The following is an 18,248-nucleotide window of genomic DNA, read 5'->3' as shown; positions in this document are numbered from 1 at the left end:
TATAATTCCCCCAGGAGATTCTCATATTTAGCCAGTTTGAGGACTACTAAAGTAGGCTGTATTCTGGGGGTGGGGTGGGGATGGGAAACCCCACAAGGATTGAGATCAGGGGAGTGATGTGACCTGATTTACATAGCTGAGCAGCTGAGGCAAAGAGGGCTTGATTTTCTCCCTCTGTGTCTGATAGTGATAGCCTGCTCTGCAAGAGGGACCATGATGTGACGTGGCCACCACATTGAGCTGAAGTCAAACCTAATACATTTTCCTGGTTCCCAAGCAGTAAATAACTCCACCTGCATGAAAGAAACCACAAAGATGTATCAAGCCAAGATCAAAGTCAGATGCAATCATTTATCTCATTACATACCTGGGGACCTTTACTTCCCACACCTCCTTTTTCTCCTTTCACACCAGCCTCTCCTCTTGGGCCCTAAGTACATAGAATTAAAGCATTATTTTTTGCCTGAAAGAGAACATTGAATATTAAATTGAATATTACAAGTAGAAATACTAAGTAACATGGACAGAAATGGGAAAGAGAGCTCCAATCACGCCTTTCCTTCCATCCTGGCCTGTGGAGCTCATTCTCATTCATGCAGGAACATGAATGTCCAATCTGAAATTTAGGCAGTTGAGGATTTGCAGTCAAACTGACTGGGGCTTGGAAAAAATACTGAATGGTTGAGCTTTTCCATATTGCTTTCTATATTTCCCTACATTTCTTCTGTTAAAAAGAAAAATATTCCTTACAAATATAAATCTGAAACCAGAACATTTAAATAAGTTTTCTATTCAATCACCACACTAAAGACTGGTCATAAACAAGATATTGTATGTGGTAAGATGAAATCTATTTCTATTTTTGGAATGTGATACTGCCTATTAGCTGTGGCTTTCATATGTTATGCAGAGAAACTTTCATGCTGTGTTTGGTTTTTGCCTCTGCTTTTAAGTTACACCATTAAGAAACAGTAAGTTTCTATAAAATGGAAGAAGGGATGCTGTAGTATTACTTCCTTAGCATGAAATAAAGCTAGTCAATCTATTGAAATGCCTCCCTACAACCCCAGTGGCAACTATTTCTCGCTTGAAGGTAAAAAATAAAAATAAAACAGTGAGCTTTCCTCAGCTGGAAAGCAACAACAAAGAAAAGTAATCAAGCTAGGAAGAGATAAAGGTCCAAGGGGAAGACTGTTCACTGCTCTGAATCTTGGCAAAATGTGAACAAACTTTCCCTTCTGATGTTTAAGGATATTTTGCTCAACTTCCATGTAACAAGCTGCCAACATATAATAGTTACTTTTTTAAACTATGTGGATTAAAACTCTGAAAAATAGCAGAACCATTGATCGTCCTGCCTATGCCAAATAGTACACTTATTCCTTAAGCTTTCAAAACTAAATTTGGAGAGGAAAAAAAAAGTTCTAACTTTTTTGTGGTCTGGCCTTTCTTTCATCTCAGTATTTGCTAGGACCTCCTTTCCCTTATCTTAACATTTTAGCTAAATTTTGCTCTCTCTGGCCCCTCATGTGACCCCTCATGCGACCCCTCATGTGATCAGTGTAAAGAGCCAAGTATGGCTTGTTCCTTGCAAAGGAAAAAGTGCTGGAGGTAGCTCCCTGGAGAAGCGAGCTGGCAAGCGCAGGCTGAGTGCTGCACTGCAGATCACCCCGCTGATGTCTCCAGCTGTCTTTCGAGCAATTCTTTCCTAAGAATAAAGCCAATTTTTCTACATCATGAGCACCAAGATATGTAACACTGAACTATTACTATGCTAAATTGACCACAATTCCCAGATCTGAGGTTCAACATTTTCCTTGGCTCAAGATCTCCCTGGAATATCCTACTTACCCTGAACCCTGTACACAGGGACCACTGCCTAGCCTGCTCATTCACTTTTCACTTCTTGACTGGGACAAAACTTAAAGCAGACCAAGTGCTGCATGAGTTCAAACTGTGTCGTTTCCTTACTTTATTACCGTGAAAACTTTAAACATCTGGAATTCTGCAAGGGGGATTTGAGGGTTTCTATCAGGTCCTCAGATTTTTCCATTCCCAGATTCTTCTTTATGTTCTCCCACCCTGATTGGTCTTGATATGTACCTGAGGGCCCTTAAGTCCCAGGGAGCCTTCAAGTCCATCTGGTCCTGGGATGCCTGCTATTCCCTGTGGTGAGAAAGTATCAATCTGTTAACACTGTTTCCTGAAAATTTTGTCTCCTTTACCTGCAAGCTTATAAATATTTTTTCAGTCACAATGTCAATGCAGGATCTTTCCAAAAAAAAAAAAAAAAAAAAGTGAAAAATAAATGCAAATACGAAGAAAATAAAAACTTATAATCTCATCAAGCAGAGATAACCACAGCTAGTATGCTGGTGTATTTCCTTTCCATCTTTATATGCACGCATGCACACACGCAGCCCCGACCCCTTTCCTATACAATTTGTATTATATCTAACTTAGCCATGTGACCTTAAAAACACTCAAAATTTAGTTCACATTTTCTTCAAACATCTTCGAGCATCTTACACAATTATATTAATATTTATATTCAAATCAATTAAATATCTAGGGAACAAAAGTTGAGTATTCTCTTCATATTGTTCTTGAATTCGGTCACAGACAAGGATTATAAAAAAGCATAAAGAATTCAAAAAGTTTATAATTTAGGCAACTATTAGGAGAGCCTAAGTTTATATTTCAGTTGTTATATAGTTGGATGTGATTAAATGGACTTACAGAAAACTTTTCCTAGAAATCAGAAAAAAAATTTAACACCTTTTGTCTCCAATTTCATTTCATTTATATCATGCCATTTTTCTGGGTAGGTTCTCCTTTTTGCTGAAGTCCAACCTTGAAATGTGCTGTAGTCTGAATGTGTGTATTTCTTCAAAATGCATTATGTTGAAAATTAATCCTCCATGTAATAGTATTAAGAGGTGGGGCCTTTAGGAGGTGTTTAGGTCATGAGGGCTCCATCCTCTTGAATGAGATTAGTGCCTTTATAAAGAGGCTCAAGGTAGCTGTTAGCCCCTTCCGCCATGTGTGGATGCAGCAAGAAGGCACCATTTCTGGAGTGAACAGCAAGCCCTCACGAGACACTGAACCTACTCATGTCTTGATCTTGGACTTCCCAGCCTCTAGAACTATAAGAAATAAAATTCCGTTGTTTATAAATTACCAGTTTAAGGTATTTTGTTACAGAAGCAGAAACAGATAAAGTATGTGGGAGGGAGGCATAATGTCTGGATGGTAAGCTCTCTTTGTCTAAAAGTGTCTATTTTACACTACTCATAGTTTAGGTATAAAATTCTAAGTTAACAATTATTTTTCCACTGTACCTTCAGGATATTACTCTGTTATTTTCTGGCATGTATTATTGCTGAACAGAAGTTGCTGCAATCTAATTTGTCAATCTTTTCATGAGTAAAGCTATCTTTTCTCTCTGGTAATTTTTAAGATGTTTTTTACCTTTAACATTCTGGAGTCTCACCATGTTGCCATTAAGAGTGGATTATTTATCCTCACTATATTTTTAATCTGAGGATGTGTGTTTTACAAAATTGTAAGTCACAACCACTCTTTCATAAATATTACAGCTTCATGAAACACATATAATGTATCACCAACATGCGCAATGAGAATGGGATATGGTTTTTGATTTAACTGACTTTTTGATCAAAATACTCAGACTATCCAATTTGTACAAGAGTTTTATTGTATTATTTTGGCTTATATGGGTTTTTTTTAAATAATTGTAAGATTCCAAAGTTAAATGAAAACATAAAACAAAGGTCATCTACTAAGTTATTCAAGTTTGTACTTAAAATCCAAGCAAAGTTAACTTTAACAGTAATTGTACTAAGTACATCTCTGGCCATTATTTTTTTACGGTTTTTGACCAAAGTTCCCACATCATTTTAAAATATGAACTCTTAAAATCTTAACCTAAAATTTTTCCAGCATTCTATTCCATAACCAATATCATCAAAAGGGGAAGTTTAGAGACTTTACAGAGCCTTTATTCCAGCTCCTTGATTGGATGCAATATTTGTCATTTGGAGTTAAGGGGAAAAATCGTTGTACCTGTGGGCCTGTATGTCCCCTTCTGCCATGAGCTGCCTAAAATAGAAGAAAAAGGTAGATATCTTTAATTCAGAAAGAATGCTTTTTTATATATGATTTAAATTCATAATGGACACTTTAAGGCACCAGCATACATAAAAATTCCCACAAAGTGCTTACAACATTCAATTTTCCACTGTACCATGAAAGCAAAACACTGCTAAATCTACGTTTCTACCCTAGGGCAATAGAATATTTGTCTCTTTGAAATAACTGACAATAGAAATAATAGACAATTGAAATCTATAGATACTTATGAGAACAGACTGTGGTCAATAATTTGTTCTCTATTAAACTTTTACTAGAGCTGTTCACAAGCTGCAGATTGACTTATTTGAATTTTATTTCTTATATTTTTCCTGAAGCACTACCAAGAAAGTCAGAAATCAGGGGTAAACTAGCCAAACTGGCTCCAGAGGAAAAACTGGGATAATTGACTCCATGTACTTTATAATAAAGTTCAGACATAAAGATGGCCAAACTAATTTTATTTTTAAAAAGCCAATGTTTACCTGAGAAAAATGAATTTTCCCAAGCATTCAAAAGCTACTCCATCCAGTATATTAATATCCAATCAAAATGATGCTACATAATCAAGTGGGTTTTCCTGCCACTGTCATACGTAAGTGTAGGGTCTAGATATATTCTAGATCAATATTTCATAGACCTGGAAATCAAGAGACAATGGCATTTTGTTGTCTAACTTAGGATCATTCAGTAATGTTATAGTAAAAGTAAACCCCAGCATTTGCAAAATTCAATAAAATCAGACATTGTCTTGATTGAAATTTGAGATGTTCTCCGAGAGGCCAGTATTTCAAACTTGAAATTCTGATAATCCTATTTCAGTCAAAATCTATTTGATATGGTTTGGCTGTGTCCCCACCCAAATCTCACCTTGAATTGTAGCTCCCAGAATTCCCACATGTTGTGGGAGGGACCCAGTGGGAGATAAGTGAATCATGGGGGTGGTTTCCCTCATACTGTTCTCAGGGTAGTGAATAAGTCTCATGAGATCTGATAATTGTATAAGAGGTTTCCCCTTACACTTGGCTCTCATTCTCTCTTGCCTGCCACCATGTAAGACATGCCTTTCACCTTTACCATGATTGTGGGGCCTCCCCAGCCACGTGGAACTGTGACTCCATTTAACCTCTTTTTATAAATTACCCAGTCTCAGCTATGTCTTTCTCAGCAGCGTGAAAATGGACCAATACACTATTGTTACATAAGAAACAGACTGTATTTCGGGGAAATGCTTAGAGGTCTTTATTTTATTTTATTTTTACAAAACTGATGAATCATATTGAGATGAAACCCTAAATCGTCTATCAGAGGGAGGAAAATAAGCTGTTTCCCTTCCTTCAGCACATGGGTTTGTCTGTTCTGATTCAATTCACTTCTCTTTTATTCAGAAAAATATCAGTAGATATTTCCATTTGACAAATAGCAATAGATATTTTCATTTGAAAAATATACTACCCACAAAACACACTAGATGGGAAATATGGGAGCATAAAGATCACACACACACACATTCCTGACCTCAGGAGGCCCTCATTCTTTGGGTTTGGGAGGAGGAGATACATATTACAAATATTTACAAGGCAAAGTATTGCAAATGCCATAAAAAAGGGGAAAAGATAGAAACACAAGTTTTAAAGAGAGCAATCATATCCAGTTGGTCAAATCAGGAAAAGCTTCCTGGGAGAAGAGATTTTTGAGATGGGTGTTTCAGAGGATGGGTAGCAGTCCTACAGGCAGAGAATGTATCAGGTCTTTCCAGAAGAGGTACAGCCTAAGCTATGAAGTAGACAGAAAAACAGGAAGCATATTTGGTAGTAGCAGTAAGGCCATCTGTGTCAAAAGTGTGAGAAGAAAGGGAAGTAGCAGGGTTACTAGGCTGAAAGGTTCCTACAACATTTAGCAGAGGCCACTAGGGTTTTTCGAGTTGGAAAAGTACATGGTCAGACCCCGGCTGCAGGTGGATACATCTGGTTGTGGTAAGAGGAATTGAATGGAACTTTATATTCCAGCAAAATAAAGAGCTTTCCGCATGTTTAAGGGAAGTGGAACAGACCTCCATGTTCAAAAATCTACCTCTGGCTTGCTGTCACAATGTTTCAAACATCATCAATAAACATTTTTTTCCCCTTGTGTCTTTAAGGTTTGATTTTAAAAGGGCTTGCTGAAAATAAATTATTGTGACACATGTTTATTGAGTTCCTGTTCCCTTCTAGGAACTGGGCTGGGTGGTGGTGAACAAAATCTGACTCCTGACCCTAGTTAGTTTATAAGCCTAATGGATGGGAAAGACTTTTATCCGCCATTCACGCAAATAATGAAAACATCTTCAGAAACGATCGCATAGCACCTTTGTTAATGGTTACTTGGGATTTAAGCTCCAAATGAAAGTCATGGGAGAGATACATTGGGTTGCTGTGAGAGACAGAAAACAAGGAAATATGGAAGATGATTTTGCAATTTTGCCTAAAAATTTCACGTGTTTTATATGAGAAAGACGATTTTCCAAAATATCTTAATGGTTTACCCAAGGACTTGCAGATGTCTGATAACACATCTAGACACCCTGACTTATCTTTAAATAGACTGTGAATGGGCACATCAGGAGAGAAAATCTCCCCAAAGGGACCTGAGAAGAAGATGGGCAAGAACAGGGTACTCAGTCCTTCGTTCCCCAAAGCCTGGCTTTCTGGTTGTTCATAGGACCCGATTTCCTGGATATAGAACCATCGGGATGGAGAATTATCAGGTAAAAAGCAGGACATTCTGAATGATAAAACATCACATTAATACTGAGTCTTAGTGGCAAGCATTTACAATGATGAACAATTGTCCAACACCGCTTCAGGATCCTCTAAACTAGTGCCAAGAGGGATGAAAAGGGCAAGTCATAACTAACAGCCCTCTAGACTAACCAGGAATGAAAGATATGCATTAATTTCAGGCTACAGTTGCTTCTCATTATCCTCGGCACAAGAATCTGTTTTAATTCTCAGGTTTGGCTCAGAAAGAGACGGCCCCCACTTTCTTCCTCATCTTCCCCACAGAATTATCACATTCTAACCCAGATTCTTCCTTCTTGTCCCTCCTTCCTGCCTTTCTCCTGAATTCATTATAGTCTGCTAGCATAGCACTGGTAACAGCTTATTAACTCTACAGGTCCATCCCCTCCTACAAAGTGATTCTCAACAGGAAGCGGGGATTTAGCACCCTCCCTTTCCCCAGAAAACACTTAGCAATATCTGGAGACATTTTTCATTGTTACAGGTCAGGGGTGTTACTGGCAGCTAGTGGGCAGAGGCCAGGGATGATGTTAACATCATCATAACATGATAATACATAACATGCATCTTCTACAATGCACAAGACAGCCCCCTATAGCAGAGAATTGTTTAACCCAAATGCCAATAGTGCTGAGGCTGAGGAACCACACTCTATAACATGATTCTTAAGTTCCTTGACAGGAAACATGGTCTTAGTTAAGCTTGTAGTTGAGTTTATTTCTAGTATTTAGTAGTGTTGCTGGTGGATTGTAGGTGTTCAAATGAGTAAAGGTCAGATTTGCTGTTTATTTCCCAGAATGCCACTCCTACCACTGGCCATCCTCCAATCACTTACCAGCTTAGCAGAACTTAAGTGCACTGATAAGTCCTCCATGCTCATTGTAACATTCATTTTAGAGTTCTGCAGTGAACATTAGATTTTTCTACTTTCTCAAAGAATGACTTTACTGTTATGAGAATGATATATGCTGATTTAAAAGATATTTGAATACAAAGAATATAGAAAAAAAATTTAAATCACCCAACTCCTCCATCTAGAAATACTATGTTAATCATGATTCCTGACATCTTCTATACTCATTCATACAGATAAAATTCTAAATAGTGTTTCATTAAAGAGACATTAAACTATTTTAAAATTAAAATATTACATCTAATTTTACTTGAATAGAAGAAAAAACAAAGAATAGAAATGTCAGGTGTTAACATATCTTACATCTCTACTGTTTCCCTTCCATTGCTCCTCAAGCACTGCCAACTTGCTTTCTTCACTTTCTATTGTCTTGTCTGTGCTTCAAACTTTAAGAGCAATAATGTTATCTTCACTTCTTTGAGACTCTAAAGAACTATTTGCCGGAATTCAAATTTTTCCTTGAATAATTCCTCTTCTAATGAGGCTTCATCTGCCCTTTGCCCATGGTTTCCTTTCTCTTGCAGCTTTATGTTCTGATTAATCATCTAATTAATAAAGATTATTAATGTTCCTGACCATTCACCATCTTTGAATAGGACCACTTGTTTATTGAAGAAATTATGGGGATGTGTGGCTGGAACAGGGCTGGTAGCTTTCACACAGATATGTTGCCTCAAACACTTTCTCATCAAACAAATGATTTCTTTTACCTTAGAGCTACATCTTCCTTCTACTATTGATGTTTAAGGGATTCATGGCACTCACATGAAGCCCCTTAAGTCATAGTTTCTCTGTGTTGTGACAGACACTGTTGCCTCTCCTCATCGTTTGCCTCCGTGGCCTTGGTTGCTAGTTGTACATAATAAAAGTGGAATATTTTCCATTTCTCATTTTGCCTCTGCTGTTGAACTGTGGTCCTATGTGTATATTCCCTGCTTCTCCCAAAATCTACCATGTCCCTGGATTTTGTTCACCAGTTTCTTCAGGACTACGGCAGTCAGTTTTGAAGAAATCTCATTCCTGCATGAGGTCACACTTGATGTTCAGCTTTCTAAATCCTTACTCATTAGGGTTGAGATTTAAAAACAGTTGGCCGGTATTTGTCATTATTTGCAGCTTGAAGCTGTGGTTATTCTTTGTTTCACCATTTTTAATTTCTTTTGTTGTTTTTGGTGAGATGCACATAAGAGGAATAGTATGAAAACATCTTTATTCTGCCATTTCAACTGGAAGTCCCACTTTTACTCCTGAATGACATGTGTGAATCTATAACCCAAGATGAGGGTCATATTTCATGGGAGTGGTGTGGTTTAAATAATACATAGCAATATTGCATTAGCCCCCGGAGACTATAAAACAGTGAAAGTACATCCTTACATGCCAGGATTTCCTGGATGATATTCTTTAAGTTGAAAATATTTTCCAGGGGTATATAAGCTGTCTACACCCTTTTAGAAAGTGAAATGAATAGCAAATGCATTTCTTTATATGCATTGAAACTGCATTAGTAAAGCACTTTTCCAGCAATCAAATTCTGCATATTTTAAATGTAATCTCTTTTCTTTTCATTTTCTCTGCCTTGCAAAGAACACGGGTATGCTCCAAGATAAACAAATATTTTTTGATGGAGTATAATAGCTGGTTCTACAAACTTCTGCTCAGAAAAGACGATGTGTAATAAATGCAATATACTAAAGTAGTTTCTACTTGTGCTTAATTTTAAAGCATTTCGTATTTGGGAGGGGGTGAGGGAAATTGAAGGCTGGATAACTACATAAAGAACGGAAAGAAAACCTAGCAAAATGAAACAAGAAAGCCTAATTTAGAAGTTGATGTAGGCATCTAAGTATATTTTATTAAAGTTATCTCTTCTTATTGAATATTTTCTTTTATAATCTCTGTGCTTTTCTGCACAAACGCAGAAAATTTTTAAAGTACTTAATGAAAAAAATGACAAAACAAAGAACAAACCAAAACTGCACCCCCAACAAGCAAGTGACCGAATTTCAGTCTCAGATATGCCTATACCAGGACTGACTTCTTTTCTTTCTCCTGACTTTTTTTTCTTTTTTCTTCTTATTTTTATTTTACTTTAAGTTCTGGGATGCAAGTGCAGAATGTGTAGGTTACATAAGTGTATGTGTGCCATGTTTGCTGCACCTATCAACTGTTCATCTAGGTTTTATTCCCTGCAAGCATTAGCTATTTATCCTAATGCTCTCACTCCCCTGGCCCCCCTAACCCCCAACTGGCCCAGGTGCGTGTTGTTCCCCTGTGTCCATGTGTTCTCAGTGTTCAACTCCCACTTATGAATGAGAACATGCAGTGTTTGGTTTTCTGTTCCTGTGTTAGTTTCCTGAGGATGATGGCTCCAGCTTCATCCATGTCCCTGCAAAGGACATGATCTCATTCCTTTTTATGGCTGCATAGTATTACATGGTGTATATGTACCACATTTTCTTTATCCAGTCTATCATTGATGGGCATTTGGGTTGGTTCCATGTCTTTGCTATTGTAAATAGTGCTGCAATAAACATGTGTGCATGTGTTTTTATAGAAGAATGATTTATATTCCTTTTGGTATAGCCTAGTAATGGGATTGCTGGGTAAAATGGTATTTCTGGTTCTAGATCCTTGAGGAATTGTCATACTGTCTTCCACAATGGTTGAGCTAATTTACATTCCCACCAACAGTGTAAAAGCATTCCTATTTCTCCACATTCTCACCAGCATCTATTGTTTCTTGACTTTTTAATTATCTCCATTCTTTTCTTAATAGTCATATAGTTTGGCAGAAAAAGAGTAGAATAATTTGGATTTAAAACGCTATCACAGGTGATCTCAACCTAGCTAGTAGGCCACACTTTGACCACTTTTCCCCTAGTTGGAGGCTTTTTTGGTTTTCTTTGCCCAGCTCTCTCTCCTGACTGGTGAACTCTTCTGTAGTCAGCACTTTCCTACCTCAGCTTCCAGGGCTTTCCCAAGTCCTTTGCCAGCCCTAGTCCGCCAGATGCCCTAAGTTAGCTTCCCCAAGATAGTGAGCTCCAGCAGAACCATCCCACCCACTCCCCCAAGTCAGCCATTTTCACCACAAAATAAGCCACCAGTATAGTGGGTTTCCTTGTCTAGAAGGGGTCTTACTGTCCTTCTTCTGGAGCCTGGTGTCCCGGGGGGGCCTGGCCAGCCTCTTCTACCCTGTCAAAGGAACAGATAGATGTGTGATGGTAATTATGCAGCATTGACAGAGTTAATCTTTAACACCAATTTTTACTCCAGGGAGGAGAGATAGGTTTACATACCAATGAGAAAGTTACCTTTCCTTTGGAAAATGGCATGAACTCTACTGAAAATAAGTCACATTTCCATGTGAGTCATGAGGAATTGCAGGAGAAAAAAGCTATATGACATGGCTTCATCTGTTCATCATTCATCACTACCGTCTAAGTTGTATTTGGGGTACATGTCTCAGATAATTCGAACTATCCCTACTACGTTGCCACGGTGTGGATAACTTAAGCATACTATGTGTCAGGTACTACTGGTTTGGATTTCTACTTTTGAATCGCTTGATCTGTTTGGCTAATCAAACGGATTATTACCTTACTGTAAATAAAGTCTCATAATACAAAGACTTGTACGATCACCAGAGAGGATCACTAGACACAAAAGTATGCAATAATTTATGAGTCTCCTATGAGACTTACATTTACCACTTACTAATAATGGCAGACAATATTTACTGAAGGTTTTAATGTCATTAAATTAAATATCATTAATTCCCATCATGACCTTCTAAAGTAGGCTATTCACCCTATTTTGCAGATGAGAAAATTGGGGTTTACAGAAAGTAGCCCAAGACCCAGAGCTGGTAAGTTATGGAGCATGAGATAGGACCTAGGGCTGTCTCCACAGTTCTTTCCACTATATATCATACTTCTTCCGTAGGTACAGTCAAGGGAACATTATCCAAAAAAATCCAGTGACACACATTTTTTAGATAACTATTTTTAAATACTGAAAACAGGTTTTGATGAACACATTGTGACTTATGAGATTAATCCCAAGAACTTTTCTTGATTGTGTGGACCACATCTACCCACCAGATCTTGTTCCCTTTATCATGTACTACTAATATGTGTTTTTAGGGTATGTTACCTCCAGATACTGGAAAGGCCAACAACTCTTTTGCTAGCACAGTTGTTTCTATCAGCTAGCCCTACATTTTAAGTTAGAGTTCCAATGCTTATATTCATGAATGAAGACCTCGAGGATATGTCTTGGTGAATCAAGTCACCCCAAATTTAGAGGAGGAAGACAAGAATGTTTCTCAAATCCCATAGTACATAGGCAGGAGAAAAGATCATTTTGCTCCTAATAATAGTTTTTCTGTACCAAGTATATCCACTTTGACTACAATTTTTTTGTTAAGCATTTCATATTCTACCACTAAGAACTTGAGCCCCACAGTTGTTGCATCATCATTTTACAAGCCCACATAGTTACTTCTCTTCCACGTTCTCCTTTCAAGCCTGTGGGTCCTTCTATACTATTGTCAACTCCAGGAGTCCCCTAAAAATAGAAAATAAAGAGAAAAGTTAATATATTTGAACATTTCTCCTTAAAAATATAACTTATGTATAACATTTAGCTATCTCTCGAGAAGTTGACAAGTCTAAGCCATTTGAAAGCAGAAATAGGTTAAAATTACAGATGGCTTACAAGTATTTTCTTTTCCTCCTGTGTTTGACGTTATCAGAGACAGAATGGAGACCTAAAGTGTGTGTGGGGAGAAAGAGCTCTCCATAGAAGGCACAGCCAAGGCAAGCCAGGGTGATGTGACCCATGTGCATGGCAACTCTTACCCTGGGTCTGGAGGAACCCCCTCTTGTTACTGCCACCCCTTCTCTTAACTTTTCCTCTTTTTTCTTGGAGGCTAGGCAAAGTTACACTTGAGAGTTGGTAAGTTGGTAGATTTTATTCTACCATACCCTTGGGAAAAGACAAACATTTGTAATAGGTTCCACCCTGATAATGTAATAAGCACTCTGAGTGACACTGAGAATTCCACCTGCCACCGGCTCCCTCTTTCTCTTCCTGGACACCTGGGCACTCCCATATGCTACCCTCATATGTTCACTCCTACTTTTCTGGTTTTCAAAAAATCCTGAAATTTGGAATTTTTCCCACTATTCATGCAAATATTTCCCAGGAACTCACTGAAAACAAAACATACATTGTGGGATATTCTTTTTAGCAGGCCAAACCAAAGTGTTTCTTGCTTGAGTCGTATGAACCACAAACAGAGCTATGTCTCCATGATGCTGAGAAAATCAACTGATCTGGTCAATTCAGTCAATGCTCCAATAAACTGAGAGAGGACAACAATTATCCAGTCCTGCTGAGCGCCAGCTATGGGGCTGCCAGGCTGATAGCAGCTCAGATTTCCTTCATCAATCAACAAGTAATTTGCGGTCACCAGCAGGAACATATCATTGTTCCAGATGCTTAGTAAGCTTTTTAAACAAGTGGTTTTGTACTTACAGAGCTTATAAGTTAATGGGGTAAAAAAGAAGGGTTTGGAATTTACTTTATAACACTGATATTACTAAAACGTAGGTGAAAAATTGCTTCTTTCCTCCACCTACCAAAGCCAAATATCATTTTCTGCATCTTCTTTTTCTCCCTTAAGTTTAAATATTTGTCTCTTAAATATATTTTCAAAAATCTGCACCATTTGCATGCATTCTCCAAGCAGGGTATACCTCAATTACAATATCAGAAAATTGTATTTTGGTGGAAAAAGCAAGGAAGGAAAAGGGAGGTCATGTAAAGTCCAGAATTTTATTCCACTGGACATAAAAGCCCCTTATTGTAGTTCAATTCTAAACTACTTGAAGAAGTAACATAAAAAGAATTGTATACCAGCACATTTTACAGAATAGAACAACCCAAATTGCATATAGACAGTTGGTCAATGTGAGTATGAACCGATTTAGTCTTTCCACATGTATACAACTGGGCAAAAAAGCATTATCTTCCACAAATTTACAATTAAACACAGGCTTATAATAATATGTTGTCAAAATGATTTAGCTGTTTACCCCCAATATTTCTTGAGATTGAAAAAACACTCCCAATGTGTGAAATTCCAAACAGTTCATCAAGATGGGAAATTCTGAACAGCCAAATGCGCTTCCATGTGATCATAAAGCCTATCTAAATAAGCTTAGGGTTTCAAAAATTTGTGCCATTTGCATGTTTTCCTAAGAATAAACTGATCACGTCCTATTTATTTATCTGAAATTTTTCCTGAAATAGCAACACACTGAAGCCACATGTAAATAAGCATAGAGTTGTTTTACAGTTGGAAGTCACAGAACATTTCTTTTAAAATTAAAGCTCTTTATGTTATTCAGACTCTTTTAAATATGCTACATAATCACACTATCTTTAGCAGACAATTTAGGAGAAATTCTGATCAAAATCAGTGGAAGTTATATAGCCATACCCCAAATGAATTTTTGGTCATCATGTATGAATGACTGAAATGTCTTTGTATTTGAACGAATATTTCTAAGTTATGCTTATATGTGGATAGTTCTTTGGTTCTAAATATTCTTTGAAGTTTGAAAATTCTCAGGACACTTTTATCAGAAGTTGTCACTTAGTCAACAATGTTTTCTTCATGCGTGAATTCCTCTGTTTTTTTAAATACAGTTGTCTAACATTACATGTTCATATATATTGCATCGAATTCCTTCTCTGATCAACCCATTGTATACAACCCATTGTATATATTAAAAAGAATTTCATGAGATTCCCAGGTGTCCCAAATCCTTATCATCACTTGGTATTGTTTTTTATAAATTGTAACCATTCTGATGAGTGTGTAGTACACTGTTCTCATACATTGCTAGTGGGAGTATAAATGAGTACAAACTTTTGAAAACCATTTGACTGTAAAGACAATCTGAATATGGCCATACACATTATAATCCAAAAATTCTACTCTTAAAATATAGACCCAATAAAAATACGTACAAAAGTGCATCAAAAGACATATATAAGAATATTCATAGCAGCACTATTTATAAAAGCAAAAACTGGGAACAACCCACGTATTATTAGTATAAGTAATAAATCATGGCATACTCACACAATGAAATACTATGCAATGCAGCCATGAGATTGAATGAACTATTATTATACACAACATCAATTCATCTTACAAGCATAAAGCAAAAGAAGCCAGAAAAAAAAAAGAGCAGACACTTATATGATTCCATTTATTTCAAGTTCTAGAACACGTAAAACTGATTGATAGTGAGAGGATAGTGATTACCTTGGGGAAGGGGAGTAGTGGCTGCAGTGGGCATGAGGGGGGCTTCTGCGATGCTGGTAATGTTCTATTTCTTTACCTGGTGGTGACTACACAGGTGTATTTACATTCATTAAGCCGTGTATTTATAATTCAGGGACTTTTCTGATGTATGTTACAGTTCAATAAACATTTAAAAACAAAGCTAAGTCTTAATTCATTAAGGTTTTGGAGACTTACTTAAGTGTGGGTATGGTGATGAAAATCCTATAGTACTGATGTTCTATTGGACTTGGCATATTCCCTACACATTGGCTTGTGTCCTTTTTCTTTTTCTTTAACATGGGTCATGCCTACTCAACTGGGTTGTGCCCCTGCAAGAGCAGTGCCTTTATTTCGTAAGTTTTGCCTACTCAGCTTGGGTTACAAGAAATGGGGCTGATATTCTTGATTGAAAAAACTCTCGGAGAACTGATAGTGGTTTGGCTGTGTCTCCTCCCAAATCTCATCTTGAATTGTAGTAATCCCCACATGTCAAGGGTGGCACCAGGTGGAAATAATTGAATCATGGGGGTGGTTCCCCCGTACTGTTCTTGTGGTAGTAAGTCTCAGGAGATCTGATGGTTTTATAAATGAAAGTTCCCCTGCACAAGCTCTCTTGCTGCCTCCATACAAGATGTCCCTTTGCTCTTTCTTCATGATTGTGAGGGCCCCCCAGCCATGTGGAACTATGAGTCAGTTAAACCTCCTACCTTTATACATTACCCAGACTTAGGTATGTCTTTATTAGCAATATGAGAACAGACTAACACAAGAGCCATCTCAAAAAAGAGATGGCTTTGTTTCTCTCATTCTGTATTTTGAGGTGCTTGGAAGATAACAAAGTGGACCAGAATTTCTTCATTGTTTTGAAGCACAAGAACAACTCTGAGTATGTATTTACAAAACTGCATTTGCAAAAGACACACAAGGGCTTTTCACTGCTCACACTCATTCAGTATATGAAGAGGATCTAGCACAGGTACCTGAATTTAAAATTTTACAATCATGCCTGCGGTGTTTTAAACTCAGGGTTACTACTGTAGTACCTTGAAATCGAGACTCCCTCTCAGAAGTACTGATGGGAATCAAGCCCTAACTCCAGTCGCAGCCCATGCAGCCCCGGCACTTACGGGATCCCCTCGCAGGCCCTTTGCTCCATGGTCACCAGGAATCCCTCTCTTCCCTGGGCTTCCCTAAAGTTAATACAAATCAGAAGAACAACAAGACAAGAAGTTTTAATGAAATTAATAAAAACAAGAGCTTTTCTTCTCCCTTGTGTGAATAATTAAACATTTTTCTACCAAGGCTATTTTTAAGTTGGAAAGATGAACAACCGAAAAAATTAGTTTCAAGCACCATATAATAGTGAACTCAATTATTTGCCACAGTGGTGAAGTCTGTATTCCAGACATATTTGTCATCTTGTTGTTTTTTTACAAATATTCTATGAACCAGGTATTCCTTATTATCTTTCTAAGGCAACTGAGATTCAGAAAGAATATGCACTTTGCCCAAGACGGTTGTTTCTGACTCAATTGTTCACACTCTAAAGACAAAGTAGAGGATGAAAATATGGCTGCTGTTGGTATTCATTCTAGGTGGGAATGAGTGACATTCACTCTTCAATGTGCTGCCTGGCACCACTGACCCTTGTCAACACCCCACTTCTATTTTTACTATGGTAGCTGCTTGTCATTGATGGCCCCAGTTCTTCGCCTCTCCCTATTCCTGTGTCCTTTGCCATGTAACTCTACAGTGACTTCCAACTTTGGTGGGCAAGATTCCCTTCCTCTGAGTTTGGCAGTATGCATTGATTTGGCCAACAGAGAGAGATGCAAGCGTGGAGAGAGTTCTGAGCCTAGGTCTGAAGAAGGCCTGCGAGTTCTAGTATGTTTCCACTTGCTTTCTTGTGCTTTTGCTATGGGCATGAAAAGGTCATGGCTAGCATGGTTAGGCTAGCTCCTGGTCCCAGGACGGTAAGTGACATATGGAGTAAAGCCCCCGGCCACCTTACAGACATGAGCCATGTCCAGCCTCAATCAGTTGAACCCCTCAGAAACATAAGAAATAAATGTTCATCGTCGTATGTGATTGAGGTTTTATGACTGTCACAAAACAGTTTTGTAGCAATAGCTGACTGATACACCCACGGTAGTTATTCTACTCTGTCAATCACACCCTTAATCTCCAGTACAATTTTCATGTTCTTCCTTTTTAAATCCCTACCTGGGATCCCTCATCACCCTTTTCTCCTTTTCTTCCAGGAAGACCATAATCACCCTAAAAAACAAGAAGGGAAAGCTATTAATAGAATTCTCATTTTCATAACGGTAAATAGCTCAGAAGGGTCTCTATGGTACAAGAAGGCTCTACCTGTTCTCCGTTTAGTCCGTCAATTCCACTTTCCCCAGCTTCTCCCTGAAAAGACAGATATGATTAGAACAGAGTACATTACATGCATGTGGAAAGAAGTCAGATGCCAAACAAAAACTCTATCTTTGTGTTTCACACACAGCTTCTTTGTTAGGCTAGGCCTAGGTAATATTAAAGGTTACTCAGTAATAGAAACTATCAACAAATAATATATATTGCCTGTACTGAAAGAGAGGAAGAAACAAAATGAAATGGCTGGCAATAAAAAAGGAAAGTCAATGACAACTTTATTTGTATAACTTACTGATCAATTTAATCTCAAAAATAAAAATATTTCTAGATAACATATAGGTAGGTAAATGGATGTGCCTGGTACCATACCTCCTGTCCATTTAGTCCCCTGTTTCCCTGAAAATAAAAGGACAGTAATAGTTAGTGTAGGAAAATGGAATTAATGTTGAGAAAACTCCATACTCTAATGCAATCCTTACCTTAGGACCTTTGGTGCCATAGCATCCCTTAGTACCTTGCTCTCCCACTGGTCCAGGGGCTCCTCTTTCTCCCTGAGAAAGGGCACATATCCAAATGAGCTTTTTCTATTGTAATCTGGAATCTGTCTTGAAAACTTGCCAAGTTTGTTGTTACCAGAAAAAGTGTGAATGCTCATGGT

At 37.8% G+C, this 18,248-nt stretch overlaps 1 protein-coding gene across 2 annotated transcripts in view; it reads right to left on the bottom strand.

The window, feature by feature from the left end:
- The window catches only part of LOC105490394 (collagen type VI alpha 6 chain), a 162,148-nt gene that overhangs the window by 62,108 nt on the left and 81,792 nt on the right, over positions 1–18,248 (bottom strand). For both annotated transcript variants that reach the window (XM_071090894.1, XM_011755938.3), the window contains 10 exons: positions 18,070–18,141; positions 17,960–17,986; positions 17,579–17,623; positions 17,432–17,485; positions 16,336–16,398; positions 12,349–12,414; positions 10,987–11,040; positions 4,087–4,122; positions 2,104–2,166; positions 368–430 (listed from right to left, as the gene is read on the bottom strand). In XM_071090894.1, the coding sequence (XP_070946995.1) occupies positions 368–430; positions 2,104–2,166; positions 4,087–4,122; positions 10,987–11,040; positions 12,349–12,414; positions 16,336–16,398; positions 17,432–17,485; positions 17,579–17,623; positions 17,960–17,986; positions 18,070–18,141 (543 nt within the window). The remainder of the gene's footprint in view (positions 1–367; positions 431–2,103; positions 2,167–4,086; positions 4,123–10,986; positions 11,041–12,348; positions 12,415–16,335; positions 16,399–17,431; positions 17,486–17,578; positions 17,624–17,959; positions 17,987–18,069; positions 18,142–18,248) is intronic.

The sequence above is a fragment of the Macaca nemestrina genome, chromosome 2, assembly GCF_043159975.1.
Source record: "Macaca nemestrina isolate mMacNem1 chromosome 2, mMacNem.hap1, whole genome shotgun sequence".
Lineage (NCBI taxonomy): Eukaryota > Metazoa > Chordata > Mammalia > Primates > Cercopithecidae > Macaca > Macaca nemestrina.
This window is presented reverse-complemented; position numbering and strand designations above follow the sequence as displayed.